We start from the raw sequence: 13,444 nt of genomic DNA, 5'->3' as shown, positions 1-13,444 counted from the left end.
GAGCCGGGAACACGTTCGCCGCTGGAGGGGGGCCTCGGGCGAGACGAAGATCCTCCGGGGTCGGCTGCCCTTGTCCGAGGCCAGGCTCGGGCGAGGCGTGATCGAGTCCCTCGTATGGACTGATCCCTGACTTAATCGTACCCATCAGACCTTTGCAGTTTTATGCTGATGGGGGTTACCAGCTGAGAATTAGGAGCCTTGAGGGTACCCCTAATTATGGTCCCCGACAGCAGTATTCTTCCAAAACTGTGAAAAAACTTCACTCCCAAACACCCCTTAAATTGATGTGTAAATCAAACGCAGAACAAGTGACCTTACCTCAGAGTGGAGTGAGAAGACTAGAGGATAGGGAGTAGAGGGTCCGTGCAGGTGTATCCTATCGACTGGCAATTCAAATATTTTTTTTATAATTGTTTAGAGTACTAAATTATATTTAGTTTAAAAATGAATAGAAATATAGTCCGATTTTTAAGTTTTATAGTGTAAAATTTAATTATATTATCATTCCTACTGGCACGACAATAAAACGAGATAGTTTTAAAAATAAAATTCGATTAGGATTGTCTTTGAAAGTTCATTTATTTATTTATTTTTAAAAAAGAGAGCGCGGCCAGCAGCATCAGGCTGAGTCCAACAGTGGACCTAAAATATGGAGACCTAAAATGGTATATAGGTACCGAGAGACTGTAAGTGGATAAAGAAAAAACGTGAATCTCCAACAGGTGATCTGAAATGGGTTTCAGTCTGACGGCGCCGTTACACTCCCCGCTATTTTTTCATTTCCTGCTGCCTCGTCCATCCGCGGGAAAGAAAACGCTCCATTCTACTTTTCCTGCTATTTTAGGTGTGTTTGGTTACTATGGACTAATGTTTAGTCCCTACATTTTATTCCATTTTAGTACCTAATTGGCTAAATATGGAAACTAAAACTCTATTTTATTTTCCGTATTTAGCAATTTAGGAACCAAAATAGATAAAATGAAGGGACTAAAGATTAGTCCCTAGAAACCAAACACCCCCTTTATCCTGGGACAACACGATTGGGCAACCTGCAGCCCGCAGGACGTCTCCTTGGCAGTCCTCATCGGCAACAAACAACCAGCTGCTGCGTGAGTCCTCGCTCCAGTCCAAGTTGCTGCAGGTTATGTATTACCTCTATAGTCCAAATTGCTGCAGAGTATCTTCATTGGTTTTTAATAAGTTTTCTCATTAATCTATACAGACATGGCGTTCAATTACTATAAAATGACTTGGTGTGACACTGCAGCAGCAGCCTCCTCACGCAATGAAGAAGAAATTAAAAAATGTGTTGTTGTTGTTGCAACACTGCGCAAGAAGCGTCATTGGGGAGGCTCTGTTATTGGTCACAAGACCTACAACCGTGACCGTATTGGTGGCCATATTCGACTAATGAATGACTACTTCATTGAGAGGCATTTGTTTGATCCAAATATATTCCACAGAAGGTACTTTGTTAATTGAATATCAATAATTTTAGTCCAATTTTAAGAGTGTGAAGGAGTTTGTTATATGATTGTTGGTCATGTTTCGAATGCAGCAGTCTCTCTTCTTGGAGACTGAGGATAAGATCATAGTTGCAAATGGCTTTTTCAAACAAGAGAGGAATGCAGCAGGTGTGTTGGGCTTCTCTGGTAGACAAAAGATCACAGTGGCATTAAGGATGTTAGCTTACGGAGGGCCAGCAGATGCTCTAGATGATGGATTGCGTATGGGAAAAAGCACAGTGCTTAAGACTCTCAAGGAGTTTGTTAGCACAATCATCACAGTGTTTGGAGATGAATATCTTAGGCCTCCTTCACCAGCTGAATTAGAACACATTCTATCAGTGAATGAGGCACGTGGTTTCCCTGGTATGATACCTGTCGCCTACAGCTACTGCTATTGTGCGGCTTCCTACCCACGGTTGCCCCCTACAGCTGCTGCTGCCTGCCTATGGATGCCTCTACCGTTCTCGTAAGATTCACGTGGAGGCGACTGCACAAAACAAGGGAAGGGAGAGATCCCAATAGGAGGGAGGAAGGACGGTGGCATACCTTGGTGCCGGTGGCGTGTACCTAGGTTGTAGCGGCCCTCCCTCGACTCTTGCCGCCGCCGCCGCTTCTTTTTTTTCTATCCTTCGTTCCGTCCCTTTCCGTGGTTTCGAGTATCGCCGTTGGTACCGCGGGACCGATTTATGTCGCAGAGTCCCGATATATGGGTCATGCACGGGTGAAAGCCTAAAATAGGGTCTGACTTTAGGTGTTCTGTTGGAGAAAATATAGATCACAAACCGTATCTATTTACAACCTATTTTGGGTTTAAGTTGGATTTGGATCCTTTGTTGGACTCAGTCTCACGTCGCGCTGGCATGGGCGCTCCAGAAAACTCGTGGCTCAGGTTGGCCACTGTTGATTCTGGGCTCCCCGTTCTGCCCCTGCCCGCTTCTGGACCGACCGCAGATCCTGGGGCCGAAATGGTCGTTCTCCCTAGGCCAAATCTGATCCGCCGACGAGGTGCCGCCACGTCGGAGGAGTTTCTGTTAGGTTCTCGTAGCAGTCGCCAGTAGCCGAATAATCAACGTCTTGCCTTTGTCGTTAAAATATTTTTATCGTACAAGTATCTCAGTCTCTCAATGGAGGCAGAGTCCAACCAACTTTAGTTTAGGATCATTTACTATAATGCTCCATTCTATCGTGAAAATAAATGTAGAGCTAACAAATTTTAAATTTAACCAGGTTTATAAAATGTGACACCGGCATTTATATCTCTAAATATAATACAGTTAATATTTAAATATTATGTACAACTAACTTTTGTTTAGGATCATTTATTTATTATATACTCCAATCTATCGTAAAATAAATATAGAGCTAACTAATTTTAAACTAACGACGATCGTGGAAACTGAGGCTTGAGACGAAGGAAATGGAGGAATTTTGCTCCCAGTTACACTTTCTTCGTCAACAAAGACAAGTAATACGTTTGATTCCTCACGTAAAAAAAAAGTGACACTGTGTTCCAAGAGCCAACAAGTCATCGTAGATCCGTGCAAACAAATTGATGTAAAAAATGGAAATAAATATTTATAGATACGTGCAATATTTACTCTATTAATATACTGAATCTAGGTTTTAATTTATCTCACGTTCAAAAAATATAAGAAAATAAATCTTTTTATATTGAATAAAGTATTTTTCTCTATTTTTTTATATTTCTTGGGCATAAGACATCTGTCTTCATTTTCTCGTTTTGTTGGCATGGAATAGATTAAGATTTAAATTCTAATACACTGGTAGAAGGGACAGTAAAGTATATCTTGTTTTTTTTATATATGGGGTTAGTAAGGTTTAAAAGTTTGATTGCACGATTGATTCTAGGGATGACAGGTTTCTTCTGCTGACAGGCAGGAAACAGTGAAAAAAAACTTTTAAAACGCAAAAAAAAAAAAACGTAAATCAGTAGAAGTTTCGAGAAGAGCATCGACACAGTAGAACAGCACTAAAAAAGTAGTGGCCCGCCCAAGACCAGAGAACCCATATATTCGTACACGCATGCGGCGAGATCGCGCCTGGCGCCCGCGGATGGCACGCGCAGGCCCTGGGACGTGGCCCTGGTTTTTCATGCGAACCGTTACCACCAGCACGTCGTCATTAGCGGGCGGAGAGGCACGAGTCGGTGCGGACTTGCCCTGCCCGGCCGGGCGATCAATCTCCTAGTGGTCCGTTGCCCAGTCCCCCGGATATTTTCCCAGGCAGAGGCAGAGCGGAGAGGCAGCAGAAACGTTCCGTTGCCGCAACGTAACGTAAGCAGAGGCGGCAGGCGATCTAGCGTCCTGTGCCAGGAAGATGAGTGCACGTGCACGCAACCGAGCAAAAGACACAAGGGCCGGATTCCATCCCATTCACGTGCCACGGACGCAGGCCAGTTCAGGGGCCGTTCGTTTCTTCCCTTGGAGGCGTGAAACAATTTCTAGTCAATTTATATAAGTAGTCCATTTCTGAACAAACGAGTGGCCCTAGCCCGATAAGGTTTTGTGGACGAGGGCGACTGTACGTACGTTACGTTGCGTGCCAAGAGGCGCCCACCGACTCCCCCGAGGTCCCAGTCCCAGCCCATCGAGCGGTCCATGGCCCGTGGGGGGTTGTGGTTATAGTTAGCTCCATTCAATCAATCCTCCGTTTCCTCCTCGGCTAACCATAGCCACTTGTGTTGTTGTACGTACCGCGTTTGTTGTTAGCAAGAAAGAAACTGCCGAAGGCGCGCCAAAGGAAATCCGCGAGCCCAGGTGGCGCGCGGCCATCACACATGTTAGGGGAGGTAGGGTAGGAGAGGACTGGACTGGACTGGACTGGAGGAGAGACGATACATGAGACATGTGGGCGCGAGCCGCGAGCGATCGTCCCCGCCTGCCTGCCGCCTCCACGTCGTCCTCGCGAGAGCGACGGGCCCCGCGTCGCGTGCCATCTCCGGACTGCACGTGGAAGGCTCCACCCAACGACGTCACCGGCGCACAGGCACAGCCACCCGGACCCGGCACCGCTCGTCCCACTCCCGGCCTCCTCCTCTCCTCCTTAAATACGCGCCGCGCCGAGCTCTAGTATAGCCAACCGTTTCCACCATCGACCATCCATCACCTCACCTCCAAGCTCCAAGGAATCTACCCTCGCTCTTCTCACAAAGCGCTGCAGCGGACAGCAGAGCAGCACGAGAGAGCCGAGCGCGAGGTGCAGGACCGCAAAACAGAGGCGAAGCGAAGGACCTAACCTACGTAGCACCGCTCAGCTCCGCTCCGCGGCGATGGGTCACCGCCGCCACGAGGGGTCGTGCCGCTGCGAGCTCTGCGGCGCGCCCGCGGCCGTGCACTGCGCGGCGGACGAGGCTTTCCTCTGCGCCGCCTGCGACGCCAAGGTGCACGGCGCCAACTTCCTCGCGTCGCGGCACCGCCGCACGCGCCTCCGCCTCGCGGCCGCGGGACCCCCGCCGCCGGACGACGAGGCCGGGTACGGGTCCGCCGCGAGCTCCTGCGTGTCCACGGCCGACTCGGCGCCGCGGCCGAGGCGTGGGGCCCGCGCGCCGGCCGGGAGCGTGCGCCCCGAGGCCGTGCTCGAGGCCTGGGCCAAGCGGATGGGGCTCGGGGCGGGGGCGCGCCGGCGCGTCCCGCCGCGCGTCGCCGTGGCCGCCGCTCTCTGGTGGGAGGCGGCGGGGCGGGGCGGGGTCGGGGGCCACGCCCAGGCGCTGCGGCGGCTGGAGGCGTGCGCGCACGTGCCGGCGAGGCTCGTGCTGGCCGTCGCCGCGTCCCTCGCGCGCGCGCGCGCGCTCTTGCGGAGGGCCGCCACGGACGCCGTGGAGGGCTGGGACGAGTGCGCGTGGGCGGGGCCCAAGTCCAGCCCGTCACGCTCTTGATCCTCTCCCTCTTCCTTTGTCGTGCTGCTGCTACTGCTCGCTGAAGAAACAACACGAGGAGCATATGGACATGGCGGCCGGCTGGAGAGAGGAAGAGGGACATGCTTTGCGATTTGTGGACCTTGTTCGTCTCATTTATTAGTTTGCCCAAGGTACAAGAAAACTTGTGGTTAGGAATAGGGGAGAGAGCATGCATAAAGTGGGGTCTTAATGTAGGTCAGTGTTTTTCATTAGAGACTTGTGAGCTAACTGTGGCTCTCCAACCACGGCGGTACGTGCAAGTGCAATGGTTCCCAGCAGTGTATATTTTCAGCAGCTCTGTAATTCAAGTTTCATTTCTTCTCTCACTCAGCTCCTATGCACGTGGTGTTTGAATTCACTATAACTAATAGATAGTGGCTAAAATTAGTTGGAGACATCCAAACAACCTAGCTAATAGTTCAACTATTATCTATTTTTAGTAAATTATTTAATAGTTCGTTAACTATTTGTTAGCTAGTTAATTTTACTGTCAATTTTTAGCTAATTAACTATTAACTCTAGTGCATTTAATCACCCCTTTAATAGGGCTCTATCTCTCCGCTTCAACTTATATAAGACTCACAAAGAAACAACTAACCTGTATCGTCATCATTTGCATCCCTTGTCCTGTGTTGGTCACGATACGCCTCTACTTCATTCATGGAAACATTGGACTTCGGAATATTTGCATGCCATCCAAGTTCACCTTTGGGAAAGAACAATGGGTATGATAGTGCATCATAGCATCCATGATATAAACGGATGTCATGGCTTGACCTATCCTTCCCATGCAGCATAACACTATTATTGAATTGACCTCGACGTTCACTCCCCTCAATCCAAACTGCAGCGACCTCCGAAGTGATGGGTGCATTATATAACTTCTGGTTCAATGTTTGATCAAGGTTCAAGGCAATATGGTAGTCTTCAATGTTATCAACGTGCCCCATACTCCTAAGGTGCTCAGTGTATGGGTTTCCCTTAATTATCTCAACTAACTGTTTAATAACTGCCTTGTCTTTATCAAGTTGCTCTTGACGACATTTATGATATCTATGCTCGAGGCTGGGATCATCATCGTAGAAGTAAAGCTCAAGGTGCTTCTGTTCCGCCCCAGCTTCCCTACCAAACGACCTTACGTTGTGGTACATCATGCCATGTGCACGGAACGTGTAGATACCACGATCCATATTAGTAGTCATATTGTCAAGGCAACGGTATAGAGAAGTGAACGAGAAATGGCCATTAAAAAATCGAATGTTATCACGGAAGTGCCTCGCATCAGCATCTGCACACTCCCACAGCCTCCTAAGCTGAGATGGTGTCTCGAATGGGGCTAGATCAATCTGTCCATTACGACAACAAAATCCAGGTGGTTCATATTGAAACTTCTTTGCCTTACAGTAGTTGCAGTCAGCAACAGTGTTCAACAAATATGTTTCTTTAGGTATGTTACTATACACCTTGTCGTACGGGTCAGGTACGTCAGGGATAACAGTAAAGGCATCTTGTGTTTCATCAATATCGATATCCTCACCAGATTCACCATCTAAATTTGTGTTCGAAGAACAATGGATAAGACGTACTGTCACACCCGGTTTTAGAAGGCAAACCGAATGTGAACCATGTACGTGCCAGGATCAGCAATTCACGTACACAGCAGTTACATAACATGGACATCATCACACAGTGCTCAAATAGTATTAAAAAGGGAAATAATAGTCGATTACATCATATGTCTGAGACATCCACATAGTCTTTACAATAAATCAAAGTGCGGAAAAGAAACGTAGATAAACGCGGCCTTCACAGGCACCCGACTAGGGGGTTGCCGCTAACCCACGCCTAGAACTCGTCGTAGTCTTGGAACTCCTGGAAGTCTCCTTCCGCGGCTTCATCTTCTCCTGAGCAGTGGTTGCAATGCAGACAACCTGGGGGGTTGGTGTGTAGAGCAAGGGTGAGTACACATCAACATACTCAGCAAGTATCATGTTTGGCTGTAGTGGACTGGCTTTATGTGGGGGTAAGTCAAGCAGTTGCTTTTAGTTGGTCAGGTTATTATTACTAGAAGAGAAAGCCAAGTTTTAGAATTAACCCACGTTATTAACCCAAACGTACTCCTTTCCAAACGGAAAGAGTACCACTTACCATTACCAGAGTCAATTCCAAGAACCATCAATCTCATTGCCACCTGCAAATCCGAACATCTCTGATCAAGTACCACTAATCACTGGAGCTCCCTTGGTCGCTCATAACCGTGAGCACGGCTGATATATCAGTTTTCATACACTCTGCAGAGGTTGTGCACTTCACCCACAAGCCGTGATTCCCTTTCTGCCCGGAGAGAGCTACTCCCCATTGACCACTACCTAGGTGGTCCAGCAGGGCATCACTACGTAGCCTTTACAAAGATTCCCCGAGGCTGTAGCCACCCGTTAGGTTTCCTAAATGTACTGCACTCCACCCCAAGGGACAAATCAACCTTGGCAGAGTGAGCCGCATACATCGAGCCCCATTGACAGCACGACGGCTAAGCGAACTACACCCCGGTTCCTCTAATTATTCAGCTAAGGGCGTCCCACTCCACCCTCATGGTTGCACTGTTTTCCCGGGCAGTCATCCAACGAATAGGTCCTTACGGAGAGGCACTCGAGAAACCGCTCGAGCCCCCTTGAAGGTCACAAGTATAACATCATAATAAAAGAGGGGAAACAACGTATCATTGATAATTCTCATCATGTTCATTGATTAGAGTTGAGCAATAGCATAAGACTAAGCAATAATAATCCAACCCAAATAGGTAAACAAGGACATGGATAACAAAAGCTAGTCAATCCTTAGGTATAAATGTGAAATGCGGGAGGTGAATTAAAGAATGTATAGGGCAGAGATAGGTCAAGGGACACTTGCCTCCACCAACCGACTGCTGCTCAGGGGCTTCACCTGCGAGTTCTTCGGGCTCTTCAACCGGATCGTTCTCTATGCAGACGCAAACATATATACATCCACACGTTTAATACAAAAGAACAGTACACCATACAATAGAATGCAGTAAATAAACAGACGTTCCACGCGGGCTCGCAATTAAGGTTAAGAGAGAAAGAGAAAAAAAGACAGTCGAGAAACGATCACGTTACATTATTATAAATTAAACCACTCGCCTAATAGAAGGGAATTAATTTGGACACTATGTTTTAGCATAAAGTAAAGTCAAGTTCCACATTTAATCATTATAAACAAGTGAAGATGAATGAAAGGGAGTGGTCGCACGGCGAGACGTACGACATGACATTTAGATTGAATTAAGAAGTAAACGACTCGCCGTGTGACAGAGCGCGCAACAAGACACTTGCATTACTTATAAAGAGACATTAAGCATCGCGCGACGAAACGCACGACGACATACGTCAACAGAGCTGAGTTTAAAGTGAAACGCCGCGCGACTGGACGCGCGACGTCACACAATAAACAACCTGAAATCAAAATGGATCGTCGCGCGACGAAGCGCGCGACGCAGCACACTAATATTTATAAATTAAAAGAATTGTCGCGCGACGAAGCGCGCGACGCAGCACGTCGACTAAACAATTTAAAATAGATTAAAACGAGATTAAGCGCAGTGCGACTACGGTCGCATGCGCGAGAGCACGTTACGCGCGCCGAAGGCACGCGAACCGTGAGGCACGCGGGACGCGAGTCGCCGGGGCACGGGTGCGGGCAGGGGCGCGGCCAAGGGCGGGGCGCGGGGCCAGGCACGGCCGCCGGGGCGCGCGGCGAGGGCGCAGCCGCCGGGGCACGGCCGGGAAGGGGAGCGGCCCGCCGGGCGCGAGGAGGCCGCCGGGGGGGGGGGGGGCGCGGCTCGCCGGGCGCGGCTCACCGGGGCACGGGCGCGGGGAGAGCGGGACGCGGCGCGGCCGCTAGGGCTCGCCGGGGGAGGTGGCGGCGCGGCGCGCCGGGGCTGGGGGAGGCGCGACCGCGGGAAAGCGCGAGCGCGTGGGCCGAGGGGCGGCGCGGGGCGCGCGGACCGAGGCAGCATGGGGCGCACGCGAGAAGGGCGCGGGGGCGCGTGTCCAGGGGAAGAGGAAGGGAGGGGGAGGGGGAGGGGGAGAGAGAGAAGGGAAGGGGAAAAACTCACCTCCGGGGATCCAAATTTCGGCGATCTTGACTCCAAACCCTAGGGCACCACGGGGAGAGAGAGAGGTGAAAGAAAGGGAGGGAGGTTACTGCGCGGGAGAAATCAAATGAGCCAAACAGATTTGGGGAAGGGGGGCGCGCATGGGGTGGGCAGGGGCGCCAGAGGTGCGCGGGCCGGACCGGGTCGGGCTGAGCCGGGCTGGGCTGGGTCACATCGCGGATCGAAACTCATGACACGCACGACCATCAAACGGACTTCAATCGCGAACCGAAAACCGAGACGGAACGAGACGAACACGCAACATCAGACAAAGAAATGTGCTTCGGCATGATGCAACACCCATGACACTTAGGTTTTGTTTATACACGACACGGACACCTGTCACTATACTGGTTTGAAATGGGGAAAAAGGAGGCGAAACGGGAAGAGAAAAGAGAGTAACGCCCGAATTTGGTGAGAGAAAAGAAGAAAAAATTCTACTCCCAAATTCAGGGCGTTACACGTACAGGTCTAGAAACTTTCAAAGTCTATATTAAAAACATTACGCAAGTACCTTGCCCAGCGAATAGGTATCCTTCGTCTTCGTCATCTTCAAAAAGTACAGCTTCATCATCATCCTCTGTAAAGAGCACATCTTCAACATCATCTATTGTTTCACATGAATTTAGCCACTAAGAATATTTAGGGAATTAATAGTGGAATGGGCTTGTAATTACCATTGGTACTAACAGTCGGGGCTGCCTGGTGTTGCATCCCATTGTCTGCTCCTTCAGTCATATTGTTACTCTCCGTGTGAGGGAATGGACACAGACCGGTACTTTCTATTGATGGAAAGTTGTGTTAAGTCAGTTTACCACTACAATTAATGTGTCAAATTAATTAAGGATGGATTAGTAATTACCATTGTTGTCGATCTCTGAAATAGTCTGATGATCAATTTCATTATCCACATCATTCTCCATTACACGATCCCTAGTTGCAGTAGCGAAGTTTGTTCCAATGGCTAAATGAAATTTCTGATTTTGACAAGACACCAGGGTCTGTCTTTGGCCGGACGACACATGACGTTTATGTCTTTGTCGTCTAGGAGACTCTGTCATACTGTCTTTCTCGACATCCTCAGTCTGTGATGGATTAGGAACGAAAGGTGTTGGACTTAACTCAGGGATAGCCATGCCCTCGGAGCTACATAGAGACCCATGAGGCGCTTCAGCATCTGTTGAACTCCACACAAGCTCCGGGGTAAACTTCGGGTCCTCAATGCCGATTAAGTCCCGAAGTTTAATTTCTCGTTGTCTTCTTTTATAGTTTTTCCTTGCCATCTTATTACATGATTCCCTATTACGCAATGCCCTTTGTTCTTTTGTTTGAGTTGCAAATCGAGTTCTTTCTCGTATTCTCTTACGTTCCCTTGGATCTAAAACTTCTGAACTTTGGTTGGAATCATGTTGATGACTCGTCTGACCCAATGCGACTTTAAAGTTGAAAATAGCAAAGGTCTTAGGTGTACATATAGGTTGAATGATGAGAGCTCAACCAACTAATGGTGCACGTTATCTAGAGTGTAACAACATGATATAGTTAAATAACATAACAGATAAATGTAATTACCTAAAGTGTTATCACAATGTACAGTCGGATTTTTGATGCTTCTGTCGCTTACAAACACCTGTGGACATTCATCTACACAATGTAAACATTGATTTAGTAGATAGTTGCAATAAAAGTCATTATAACAGATTTTTAGTAGATATTTATATCAACAATGATTATGAAACATAATAAATCTAACTACTTCTAAATAAAATATCATCTCAACCAGCATCTGACAAATGTGTGGAAAGTTTTTCACTGCCAAGTCTTCTATGCACCTCAAATGAGTTATTCTTATGTAATCGATAAGAATCATCATCAACATCCTCAATTTCATTGTTTTGATGATTATTGTTGTCCTTGTTTGCAGGGATGTTGCAAACTACAAAGTAAACCCGAGAGAACATAAGAAAATTATTACTTTAAAGATGAGTGACAGACGAGCATAGTTAATATACCTTCTGAATACTCATGGTGCATAACATTTCCCTTTTTTCGTGACTCACGACGCTTCTTCAATTCATTTTTCTTTTCAGCACTCATCGTAGCATATCGTACTCTTTCTCTTTCCCTCTTACGTTGTCTTGCATCATCACGTCCTCCTAACACGTCATATACATTTCCATTATTAATCTTTGTTGTTCATTAACATATCAGAGAAATGTAATTACCTAGAGTGGTATCACATGGTATAGTACAATCAATGATGCTTCCGTCTCTTATAGACATATCTGGACATTCATCTACATAAAGTAACCCGACAACACATAAGAACAACATTACTGTAAAGATTAGTGATGCATAGGTATAGCTAACATACCTTTTGAGTGCTTATGGTGCTCAAGGTTTTCTTTTGTGCGTGACTCACGACGCTTCTTTAGTTCGTTTTTCATCACTCATTGTTGCATATCGTGCTCTTTCTCTTTCCCTCTTACGTTGCATTGCATTAGCACGTCCTCCTGAACCATTATTTTTTTTCCATTTTAAAACCTTGTTGAGAGGTCACATAAGGCATTTTATTAGTAGGTATACCTTCAAGGGTATTGTTAGATAGTTCTCTTAATGGAGGACGAACATCGTTATTTTTGAATGGATCCATCTACGTCTTTTAGTTAGACACCAAACCTATGTAGAAAAATATTAGTTCTATTCAAACTTAGACCGGATAATAACAAGACACGACAAAAAAACTCCACTCAATTCGTGCGCTTAGCGTCGATTAAGGACAGACCGTCACCATCACTGCCATGGTGTGACGTCGCCTCCAAACATTATCCCCTGTTGTCCTCACCATGACATAAGTCGAGGAGAAGAGATCCCATGGGTTCTTAAGCCCCTTCCCTCTTCCTTTGTTCCTTCTCACTCCACTAGTTTGAACCTCACCGGCCGATGGATGCCGCCATGGATGGGAGTTCATCAGCGTTCTTAGAGGGCACCATCTTTTAGGTGAGAGTGGTGGGTCACCAATGAATTTAGCAGAAAACATGTGAGGATGGATGCCACCATGGATGGGAGTTCGTCGACGTTCTTAGAGGCCACCGTCTTTTAGGTGAGAGTGGTGGGTCACCAATGAATTCAGCAGAAAACATGTGAGGATGGTAGGTTGTTTGCTATTTATGACAATTGTGACTTCTTAGAGAATCCCTAGGTGTGTTGAAGTACTGCGTTTGTTGAAGCATATATACTTTAGAGTGCAGAGTTACCAAATCAAATGAAATATATTAATAGCACATACAATTAACACAAAATTTCTGAAATGGTTATGAACCTGTTTAACTGGGCTTAAAGGTGGTGGGCATTGTGGTAAATAAAACCAACAGATATGCCACTTATGAATCGATAACTGACTCTATTTAAGGATTAGAATCTTCAAATGCTCTAAATTATAGAAGTGCACAACAGGTAGTGCATGAAATATTTACCTATTCATATTCTTTAGCTACTAAAAGAGATTAGGAGGCCTGGTTTCTAGGGTGGGTATTCAGAATTCCTGGTGCTAAATATGTGCAATCATCGTTTATTTACCTGTTTATATCCATGGACAATAGACAAGCTCATGCATCATTCTTAAGGTATTATTATTTGCATTATGCGTTTATATTGTAGGTATTATTTGTATATAACATAACATTTTTCCATTTAGGTTTTGTCTACAATGTGTCGACATCCAATAATTATTTATATTCGAGAGCGTGAGGTAATTCTATAAGCTAGTATCATAGTTGCTGACTGGAGCTCATTTGCAAGTCATGGTACTTGACTGGTTGCACTGTTGGCCCTCATGTCTTTGAT

General features: G+C 46.9%; 1 protein-coding gene and 1 long non-coding RNA gene across 2 annotated transcripts; one reads left to right on the top strand and one right to left on the bottom strand.

Moving 5' to 3' along the window:
* The first annotated feature begins 4,080 nt into the window (after positions 1-4,080).
* Positions 4,081-5,750, top strand: LOC103629679 (Putative B-box type zinc finger family protein). Its single transcript, XM_008650796.4, has one exon. The coding sequence runs from the start codon at positions 4,798-4,800 to the stop codon at positions 5,401-5,403; it is 606 nt and encodes a 201-aa protein (XP_008649018.1). The 5' UTR covers positions 4,081-4,797; the 3' UTR covers positions 5,404-5,750.
* Positions 5,751-12,037: 6,287 nt separating this feature from the next.
* LOC103629678 (uncharacterized) lies at positions 12,038-12,254 on the bottom strand. Its single transcript, XR_554572.1, has 2 exons — positions 12,185-12,254; positions 12,038-12,111 (listed from the first exon to the last, which is right to left on the bottom strand). It is a non-coding gene; the product is annotated as an uncharacterized lncRNA (long non-coding RNA).
* Between the last annotated feature and the right edge of the window lie 1,190 nt (positions 12,255-13,444).

This window comes from Zea mays, chromosome 6 (assembly GCF_902167145.1).
Source record: "Zea mays cultivar B73 chromosome 6, Zm-B73-REFERENCE-NAM-5.0, whole genome shotgun sequence".
In the NCBI taxonomy this organism is placed as follows: Eukaryota; Viridiplantae; Streptophyta; class Magnoliopsida; order Poales; family Poaceae; genus Zea; species Zea mays.
Note: the sequence above shows the minus strand (reverse complement) of the source record. Positions and strands in the feature narration are given on the sequence as shown.